We start from the raw sequence: 10,797 nt of genomic DNA, 5'->3' as shown, positions 1-10,797 counted from the left end.
AATAACAGTGTAGAAAGCCTTGATAGAGCTACACGGATATTTAATTAAAGAACCGTGAAGAAATGACCAACTTGTACACGGATGTCTGTTTAAATAACAGTGTACAAAGCTTGAGAGAGCTACACGGATATTTAATTAAAGAACCGTGAAGAAATGTCCAACTTGTACACGGATGTTTGTTTAAATAACAGTGTAGAAAGCTTGAGAGAGCTGCACGGACGTTTAATAAAAAGCCGTGTAGAAAGGTTATTTTAGGGTTTTGGTAAGGGCGCGCCTTTTCGAGCACCAAGTTGGTTATATAAAAGGCCTTCTCCTTCCAGCGCCGTTTTGATCAATTCTCTCTCTCTCTGTAATCTGATTATTTACAGAGGGGGTAATATGAAGATCATGTTTTAATAAAGAAAGAGCTGATCGAATAAAGAGTTGGGATGAAGACCTTCAAAAAAAATGGAAGAGGAGGGATGAATGACCTTCAGAGCCAGACGAAGTGTCAGATGAAGAGTCCAATGAAGAGTCGGACGACTCTTCATTCGACTCTTCATCCGACTCTGAAGGTTGTTCATCCACCTCTTCTCTTTTTTTTGAAGGTCCTTCATCCAACTTTTTATTTTCAGCTAGCTCTTTCTTTATTAAAATATGTATCTTCATATTACCCTCTCTAAACCCTACTGGCACCAAAAGGAAAGAATCACCCACTTGTAAACTAAAAATATCCATTAACGACTGGAAGAGGGGATGCCCTCTTCCAGTCCTTAATGGAAATTTTAGTTTACATATGAATCTTTATTGAACTCTTTCTTTATTAGAACATATTGATCAATCTGTACTCTCCCTCTCGCAGTTAACAATTGGGCGGAAATTTAGGTTTATCAATTATTTCGGATCGCAAATCTATAAAGATGAGCTACTGTTTTTGGAGCTCATAAGATGACCAGTCCGATATAATTGATAACCTACATCTCGAATTCCCATGCGAATTGCTTCATTTCCCCAATTAATTGGTCTGATTTGTGCGCTAAGGTTTTTTTGGAGGATAATTTCAAAGCCGGATAGTCGGATGAAGGACCAGAGCCGGGTGGGGAGTCGGACGAGATCGTCTTCATCTGACTCTCCATCCGATTCTGAGGGTCCTTCATATATCCACCTCTTCCAGTCCTTGATAGAATTTTTTAGTTTATATGGATTTAACTTTTGTAATTAATGCTCAATAAGAATTTGTAATTTTTGTATAAATTAATGTACATGAATTTTTTGTTCAAATTGCTATATATGTTTTGGAATTCAGGATTTTAAATGTCTTCCTCTTATTTGGAAATTGTTTGTTTTGCTATCTGAAAAACATAAAAAAAAAAACCAAAAAAAAATACAATGCTAAACGGACATTTAATAAAGAGCCGTGTAGAAAGGTAGAATTAAAAAAGGTTGTTTCTTTTAATTAAAAAGAGTTAAAAAATAATTATACACGGCTGTTTATATAAAAGTCCGTGTAGCTCTCTCGACTTTCTACACGGCTTTATAGATAAATGTCCGTGTAGAAAGGTTTAGGGTTACAAAAAGGCCTTCTTCCAGCGCCGTTTTGATCAATTACTCTCTCTCTCTCTCTCTGTTGGTCTGATTTCTGCGCAGAAGGATCGAGACCGAAGCTGAGATCTTTGAAGTTAATTTGCATTTCTCCTCTCTATCTTGCTAGGGTTAGTCTTCCTCTTTTCTCTCGCTAATTTTCTGGTACTTATTATTGCTTAATTATTTAGGTCAATTATTTATTAATGCATGCATGCTTGATCTGTTAAGGTAATGTAAATAATTAGTGTATTGTGGTCTAATAACCGACCTATTGATGCTTTTAGGTCCATGCCCGTTCAAAATTAATCTAATAGGGATTAATTTTGGATAGTCCCCCGTTTGGGACTGCTCTTTGAATATTGTGTCTCATTTAGGATGTGAACACATTAATTAGCGGGATTTAATTAGTGTTTGAGAAAAATTCGTCAGCATTTCTCCTTATTGCTCCTACGAGTATGTGGTTTACGCATACTTGGGGAGTTAAGGGGAAATGCTGTCGAATTTTTCTTAAACACTAATTAAATCCCGCTAATTAATGTGTTCACATATGAGGCATAATATTCAAGGAGTAGGTTACGATTGTAAACCGGCCCGTTTGTAAGCCAAGAATTTGTAACAATGTATGTTGCTCGACCACCATGACTAATTGGAATCATTATTTTAATTTAATTTACAGATGGATCGAAGTTGGATGTACGAATTGCGACGTGATACTGCAGAATATTTGGCTCGCGTTGATGAGTTCATAAAATGTGCCGAGAGTTATAGAGCGAAGACAAAGGATAACGACATCTTGTGTCCTTGTAGAGATTGTAGCAATTTTAAAAGATTTGGGGACTTGGAAGAAATTAGAGCTCATTTGATTTGTCGGGGATTTCAGAAGAGATATACGTGTTGGTTTATGCATGGTGAGAAAATTGGGGAATGTAGTGCTACCAATAGAAATTTTGTTTTGGAAGACAATGTTGATATTAATGTAGAAGTTGATGATAATTTTGAGCTTCATTCCAACGATGATTTTGAGAATGTCGAAAATTTTGATAATCTACTTGAACTTAATTACAACGAGGATGATTGTGTGAATATTGATGAAAATGCAGAATACGATTTTATTGAAAATCTAGAAGACATGTTACGTGATGTGGAAGATGAAATTAGTGATAAAAATTATAAAAAATTTCAGTATATGTCTAATGAATCCAAAAGGCCGTTATATCCCGGGTGTACCAAATTTTCAAAACTGTCAGCTGTGTTGAAATTGTTGAACTTAAAAGCAGACAATGGTTGGAGCGACAAGAGTTTCACGTCCTTATTAGAGCTCTTACGAGAAATGCTCCTAGATAACAACGAGTTACCCTGTACAATATATCAAGCGAAGAAGTTGATCTGTCCAATGGGCTTGAAGGTCGAAAAAATACATGCCTGTCCGAATGACTGTGTATTGTACCGTGGAGAGTACGAGGCCATGCATGTTTGTCCTAAATGCGGTGTTTCACGGTACAGACGTAAGAACCAGGACACTGACGATGGTAACGATGAAGGAAACAAGGGCCGGGCTCCGGCTAAGTCGGTGTGGTATTTTCCGATAATACCGAGATTCAAACGGTTATTTGCAAATCCCAAAGATGCGAAATTATTGCGTTGGCATGAAGACGAGCGCAAAAGGGACGGTAAACTAAGACACCCAGCTGATTCTCCTCAGTGGAGAAACATTGATAGAGATTTCACAGAATTTGGTGGCGAATCAAGAAACCTTAGGCTAGGGTTGAGCACAGACGGAATGAGTCCGTTTGGAAGCATGAGCAGTCGGCACAGTACTTGGCCAGTTCTTATATGCATTTACAATCTTCCTCCTTGGTTGTGCATGAAACGCAGGTATATAATGATGTCATTACTAATCCAAGGACCCAGACAACCCGGAAATGACATAGATGTATATCTCGCACCATTAATTGAGGACCTCCAAAAATTGTGGAGGGATGGCGTCCGGGTGTGGGATGCGTACGGTAAAGAGCAATTTGAGCTGCGGGCCATGGTATTTTGCACCATAAACGATTTTCCCGCGTACGGAAATTTATCGGGCTATAGTACTAAAGGAGCAAAAGCGTGCCCTATCTGTGAAGATGACACGCAGGTGCTGAGGTTGAAAAATTGTAAAAAGAATGTTTTCATGGGGCACCGTAGGTTTCTTCCTATTAATCACTCATACCGTAAGAAGAAGAAAGAATTCAACGGGAACACTGAGCTTGGAGTGGCACGTCGTCCGTTAGACGGGAAGGGTGTCTTCCTGCTAGTTAAAAATCTTAAAGTTGTTTTCGGAAAATGTGCCAAAGCACCACCGAAAAATATTTGGAAAAAGAAGTCCATATTTTGGGAGCTACCGTACTGGGAATATTTAGAAGTGAGACACTGCCTAGATGTCATGCATATTGAGAAAAATGTCTGCGACAGTCTGATCGGCACACTGTTGAATATTCCGGGGAAGACTAAAGACGGTATCAATGCTCGAAAAGACATGGTGGAAATGAAAATAAGACCCAAGCTTGCACCGCAGGATAAAGGGAAGCAAAAGGCATACCTACCTCCCGCAATGTGCACAATGTCGAAGACCGAGAAAACAAGCTTCTGTAAATGCCTTCATAGTATTAAAGTCCCATCAGGGTATTCTTCGAATATTAAGAAGCTTGTGTCCATGAAGGACATGAAATTGATTGGTCCGAAATCCCACGACTGTCATGTTTTAATGACACATATGATTCCTGTTGCAATCCGAGGAATTTTACCAAAGCCCGTTCGGCAAGCCATCACGAAGCTTTGTTTTTTCTTCAATGCAATTAATTCCAAAGTGATAGACCCGCTAAAATTGGACTCTCTGCAAAAGGAGGTCGTCGTTACTCTTTGCCATCTTGAGATGTATTTTCCGCCATCTTTTTTCGATGTTATGGTTCACCTTGTTGTTCACCTTGTGAGGGAAATTAAGATTTGTGGTCCCGTGTTCCTGCGGTATATGTATCCATTCGAGAGATTCATGGGTATTTTGAAAAGTTACGTAAGGAACCGACATCGGCCCGAAGGTAGCATCGTAGAAGGATATTCCACGGAAGAGGTGATTGAGTTTTGCACCAACTACATGACCGGTGTTGGTCCTATTGGCATTCCAAAATCTCGATACGAGGGAAGGCTCCAAGGAGTAGGGACTATTGGGTTGAAAGCCATACTTGCTGATAGAGATGAACTGTTAAAGGCACATTTTATTGTACTACAGCACATGGCAGATGTCACTCCCTATATAGATGAGCACATGGCAATCCTTCGACAACAGAACTACACGAGAAGTCAGAAGTGGATTACTGACGAGCATAACCGTTGTTTCATAGGATGGCTAAAAGAAAGAGTGAAGTCACACTCCGAAATGTCGCCCGTAAGTGAAACGGTTAGATTGCTGGGCCAAGGACCCCAAATGGTTGTTAGAACATTCCAAGGATACGAGATTAATGGATATACATTTTACACTAAATTACAAAGTGATAAGAGCACCATGCAAAATAGTGGGGTGACGTTGGTGGCGACGTCTCAAGAATTTAGTAGATCAGGGGATGCCCGGCCTGTAATGGCATCAAAGTCATATTACGGTGTTATTGAAGAAATTTGGGAGCTCGTTTACAATGCTCACCTCAGCATTCCCTTGTTTCGGTGTCAATGGGTCGAAGACCGTGGTGTTAAAGTTGATAACGACGGGTTCACAGTGGTAGATTTTAACAGAGTCGGGTATGTTGATGATCCGTTCATACTCGCCAAGCAAGCAACCCAAGTCTTTTATGTCACTAACCCGAGTGATGCTAGGTGGAGCATCGTCTTACCCGGAAAAAGAAGGATTGTTGGGATAGAAAACGTAATCGACGAAGAAGAGTACGACCAGTTCGATGAGATACCTCCATTTTGTGCCGATGTGCAGGCTGAGATAGCAACAACTACTGAAGAACAAGACGAAGCAAATTACATGAGATCTGACCACAGTGAAGGACTATGGGAAAATGTTCAAACAGTGGAAAAAAAGAAAAAAAGGAAAAAAAAAACCAATGTATAATATTTATTTCGTTTAACCGTGAACAATTTCATATTTATATTCCAGAAAAAAACAATTTATAATATTTATTTCTTTTATAATATTTCAGAGATGAATAGCCGAATAGATAAGCATAGTTTATTTGCATTACTGATGAGATCTTTGGATGACTGTAAACCGTTCGATAATATTTTACTGTGTTTTTGTATTTTACATTTTATTTGTTTATTTATTCCTTTTAAATATAAATTTTATGAATATAGATATCTGATAAGCAGAACCGATGGTGAGAGAACCCATCGAACAGCCCCCTTTTCCTTTAAGAAGAGTTTTAATGACAAATTGCTTTTCTACACGGACATGTAGTTAAATGTCCGTGTAGCTCTCTTTTAGCTCTGTATTTCTTTTTTTGAATATTTTAAAATGTTTAAAAACCTTTCTAAATGTTCGCAGCCATTTTGCATTTATTCTTAAGTTTTTACATTTATTATTTAAACTGGAAAAGGAAACTACGCTCCATATTATGAAATTTTGCATTTATTCTTACTGTTTAATATGGTTTTGTATGATCTGTTGTTCAATATTATGATTTCGTATCATTGTTTATATGTAGTGTTTTTTTTTTAGTTGACATATTAAGTGCATCATTTAAGAATAAAAAAATAAAGGCAACTTATTATTTATGTAAGTACCAACAAAAATCCGTTTAGAAAGGTTTTCCACACGGACCTTTAATCCGTTTGGAAAACCTTTCTAAACGGATTTTTAATTAAAACTCCGTGTAGAAAGGTTTTTCACACAGACTTTTAACTAAAAATCCGTGTAGAAAGGTATTCCACACGGACTTTTAGCCCTACTCTTTATTAATTAGTTTTTACTCTTTTACATGTATTAATTATGAGCAGGCTTTTGCATCGTTGGAACTTATGACTATTAAATAAAAGAAAATTGAAAGGGCACCATATTCATTCCCTAACCCTTTAGTAATTAGAGCCATATTTATTGACCAAAACTATTAGAAAGAATCGTACACGGACGTTTAATCAAACGTCCGTGTAGAAATAGTTATTTTAATTAAGACGTCCGTTATGCATGAATCTTGTAAAATGTTGCATTTATTTTGAAGCGCGGAATTCGAATAGTTGCCTTTCTATGTAATTATCTGAGAAGACGATCAAAACAACTTCATAATTCTATATAATCCGAGAAACTCCATTACAAAACAATCTGAATTGTACAATTCTTTTGAACTTACTTCTTTAATTTGTTCCCAGGAAAAATGGATCCCTACTCATCCGATGACTCACAAAATAACAGTGACTACTCAAACTCTAACGATTCAAATAGTTCTGAGAGTGAGTTCTTCCAGCAAACTGAAGGTTCAGACTCAGACGACTCACAAAACGACTTACCCACTGGAGGCATACAGTGCACAGTGTGCCAAGAGGTCGGAAAATATGAGTGGTTGTTCCATTGCAACCACTGTCAAGACTCATACCACCCGTTATGCGTCTGCTCAAATACTTACCAAGGCAGCAGAGATCCGAGATACAATTCATGGATCTGCCCTAGGTGCGAGAACGATGACCAAGAAGAAGAAGATGATGACGAAGACGACGATGAAGAAGAAGAGGAGGGAGAGGAAGAGGAGGAAGAGGAGGAAGAGGAAGAGGCTGCTGGAGAAGATGATGAGGAGGAAGGAGAAGAGGAAGACGAGGAGAAGAGAAGGGCGAGGAAGAAGCAGAAAAAAAATGAAGAAGATCAAGAAAGCAATAAAGACAAAAAAGATGAATCTTCAAATAAAACCAAGAAATAGATTATTTTTATTTTTAATATTAAATAATTTATATTTCATTTGTCTATATTTCAATTGTTTATATTTTGTCTGTTTATATTTTATGAATCTTTACTTAAATATTAATATAAATATGAGATTATTAATAGAAAGGTATTTTAACACTTCAATTGAATATCCATGTAGAAAGGTATTTTAACACTTTAATTTAACACGTTAATTTATATCTATAACATATTAACATTATTAATTATTTAGATAGCATCATTTATTTAACAAAAAAGAAAAATTTATAGAAAACAAAATGTTGATTAAATTAAACAAAATATATTACATCAAAAAGGATCCTGGCTAATACATCATATAACACAAAAAAAACTGATTAAACAAAATACAGAAGAAGAAAACAAAAAAAGATAGCTAAATTAATGAAACATGCCTTCATAAAGGCCCTGGCGCGACCCCGGCCATGTCCTCCTAATCCAGGGGCTCTTTGGCCTGATCTAGCGATCGCCCCTCCTTATGTACGGCTTTGGTGGTGGATGCCCCCTTGGACTTCGGCGTGGCACATTTGAAGGCGGCCACGGCCATGTCCTCCTGTAGTTGGGAGGAGGCCTGAGATAGCCAGGAGGGACTTCGAAACCGGAGGGGAGTTCGAAATTAACATCAACCTCTTCGGGCGGGACGTAGCCGGAGGGCAATGGCCACGGCACATTTGAGGGGTGAGCACTGCCGGCCGGAGGGACTTCGGCCATTTCTACTTGCAAATAAAATTTATATAAATATCTTGATTGAACTAGTTTCATATAGAATTTTGAAGAGCCGTTTCGTCTTCTAAGAATTTTAAATTAATAAATATTTGCACACGGACGTTTAATGAAATATCCGTGGAGACATTCTCTATCATTTCTAAACGGTTTTTTACTTAAACATCCGTGTAGAAAGTTAAAAGATTTGCTATTTAAACTGAAAATGTGCTTTTTAAATAATTATCTAATGGAAGTCGGAACGACGTCGCTTCAAACTCTGAAATTTTATTATTTATAAATATTTGAGTTTAGATGCAAATTAAGTTTAAAAATATAAAAAAAAAATAAAAATATGTCTTTACATTTCGAACTTCCCAAGGCGCGAATTTGTTTCCGCGAACGCATAGAATTTATACACGGATTATTAATGAAATAACCGTCTAGAAATGTCTTCCTTCACGGATGTTTAATTAAATATCCGTGTATAAATGGTTTGCGCGAAATAAAATGCGCGCTGGGTCGGCCTGGTCACTTGGTCACTTTCTTTTCAAAATCCCTTCGTCTCCTCTTAACCCTAAACCCACGCGTCTCCTCCTCTCTCTTTCCGTGGTTCCTCTCTCTTGGTGCTGCCACTGTTGGTGTTTCGCTCTGTCCTCCTGTAGTTGGTGAACCTCTAAGCTCCTCTCGCTCGCTCGGTAGATTGTAGAAAGAACGATGACACATTCAGGTGAGGATAATGTAGAGAATGTAGCTGTAGAAGGAGAGAATGTAGCTGTCATGGAAGAAGAGGTCTCGCAGGCTCGGCCTGAAAAAAGGAAAAGAGGTCCGACAATGTGCAAGAAGATCACTGAGCAGAAGGAAATATTGCCAATCGAATTCCACAAGAACGGCTGTGCGACGGGTGATAATCGGGCAAAGTACTCAAATTTTTGCGCCTCCACGGTGAAGAAACATGCATCTATCCTGGTCGAGCGCTGGGATCAGTTTGATCAAAAGAAGGACAAGGACCAATGGTGGAACATTGTGAAGGTAAAGTACCTAACAATTCTAATTTTTTTTTTGGAGTAGATGAACTTACATGCAGTAGTTTCGTTGTCAATCAGGACCAGTGGAACATCGTGGACGACCCAAAAGAAAAGATAAAGGGAGTGTCTTTGAAGATAATGAATGAAGCTTGGAAGCAATTCAAGAGCAGGTTGAAAACACTTTACATGGATCAAGGGAAAGATCCGTTGCCAGTGTATCCTTGGCTGACACAAGAGGTGTGGGAGGAGTTCCAAGCTTTGAAGAAAACAGAAGAATTCAAGGTATGTAAATTTAGGTAACTCATTAGAGCATCTCCAACAGTGATTGCTTATGGATTGCTTATGCTGATGCGTCAATTGTTTCTGTAATTGCTGGGTTGTACGGCTATTGCTTATTTAGCAATTGTTGGAATTAATTTCATAACCGCACAAATTAGCAATTAATTTCAATTGCTGGATTGGAGATGCTCTTAGTTTTTGTTCTTTCTCAATCTGTACCCATCTTCCTTAAGTAATGGATTTACTTTGATGTTCGAAGAAAAAAAGTGAGAAGGGCAGGAAGATCGCCAAAATGAACAAGTACCCGCACAAATTAGGGTCAGGTGGTTACGAGGGTAAGTCGAAAGAATGGGCAAAAGTTATTTTGAAAAACCAACAGTCTGACTCACCCGTGGTTAAGATAAAAAATCCTAGGGGCCAAGATTGGCTCATGGGAAGATCTGAGGTAACCCTTGAGGGGCGGATAGTACTCCCAAAAGACGTGGAGCCCGTTGCTCATAAAATGGTAAGAGCCTTTTGTTATAACTGTGTCATTCAAACAAAATCATAACTCTGTGTACATTACTTAGTGTTTTGTTATAACCAATTTTTTAATTAACAGTTGGAGGTGGAGGAGGTCAATTCTGGTGCCCGGACTGTCGCAAGTCAAGAAGATTCCTTGTCCTTGGCGCTCCCGAATCCAGAACACACCGGTCGAGTTAGGGGCAGAGGGGTCTACACGGGCTGGAAGGAGGAATTCAATGGAGCAAAACCCCGGAGAAGACCTCGTGCCAAGGTCAACAAAGACGAGATGGAATCAAGGTTGGCGCAGGTGCGCCAGGAGGTACGCGAGGAGCTTTCAATGGAGTACAACCAGAAGCTGGCTGAGCTGGAATCAAGGATGGTGAACCAAATGCACCAAATTAGGCAGCCATCCGAGGACCGACCTCCCGTTTCTCCGGGAATTCGGCGAAGCAGTCAGGCATCCGGGACCGAAGTGATAGGCGGCTTGGACAATCTAAAGGTAACCACTACTTGTTCATAATCGAAAGGTATTGTTGATTCTCGCGGTTAATTCGCTAGACAATATTATTTCATTCTAAAGACAACTAATTGCTGATAATTATTGCAGGAGGCCACAGCATGCGACCTCGTCATGTATTTCGGTACTACTCCTCTGACCATTGCTAAGGGCACTGTATATCCTCCTGCAGCCGGTGATCAGTTGAGGCCCAACTATCTCCGCGTAGCGATTGAGAAGATCACGCAGGATTGGGCTGTGAGAATACCTCTTCCTGTCCCTGTCGATGAAATGGTGGTGCTTGATGATGCCCGCTATTC

General features: G+C 39.0%; 1 protein-coding gene across 1 annotated transcript; it reads left to right on the top strand.

Moving 5' to 3' along the window:
* The first annotated feature begins 2,982 nt into the window (after positions 1 to 2,982).
* On the top strand, positions 2,983 to 7,931 carry LOC144546184 (uncharacterized). The gene is made up of 4 exons (XM_078294706.1): positions 2,983 to 4,359; positions 4,618 to 5,579; positions 6,904 to 7,201; positions 7,874 to 7,931. Exons 1-4 carry the CDS (start codon positions 3,029 to 3,031, stop codon positions 7,929 to 7,931), a joined length of 2,649 nt encoding a protein of 882 aa, XP_078150832.1. The 5' UTR covers positions 2,983 to 3,028.
* The last annotated feature ends 2,866 nt before the right edge of the window (positions 7,932 to 10,797 follow it).

Source organism: Carex rostrata, chromosome 29, assembly GCF_964058835.1.
Source record: "Carex rostrata chromosome 29, lpCarRost1.2, whole genome shotgun sequence".
Lineage (NCBI taxonomy): Eukaryota > Viridiplantae > Streptophyta > Magnoliopsida > Poales > Cyperaceae > Carex > Carex rostrata.
The sequence above is the reverse complement of the archived record's forward strand: the minus strand, read 5'-3'. Positions and strand labels throughout refer to the sequence as shown.

What these genes read in the sequence shown, in the direction of transcription:
- LOC144546184 (XM_078294706.1), top strand. Translation starts at nt 3,029, where the DNA reads ATGCATGTTTGTCCTAAATGCGGTGTTTCACGGTACAGACGTAAGAAC. An exon ending in ATTTTACCAAAGCCCGTTCG is followed by an intron (nt 4,360 to 4,617) that starts GCAAGCCATCAC and finishes AAGTTACGTAAG; the next exon opens with GAACCGACATCGGCCCGAAG. An exon ending in TTACATGAGATCTGACCACA is followed by an intron (nt 5,580 to 6,903) that starts GTGAAGGACTAT and finishes ATTTGTTCCCAG; the next exon opens with GAAAAATGGATCCCTACTCA.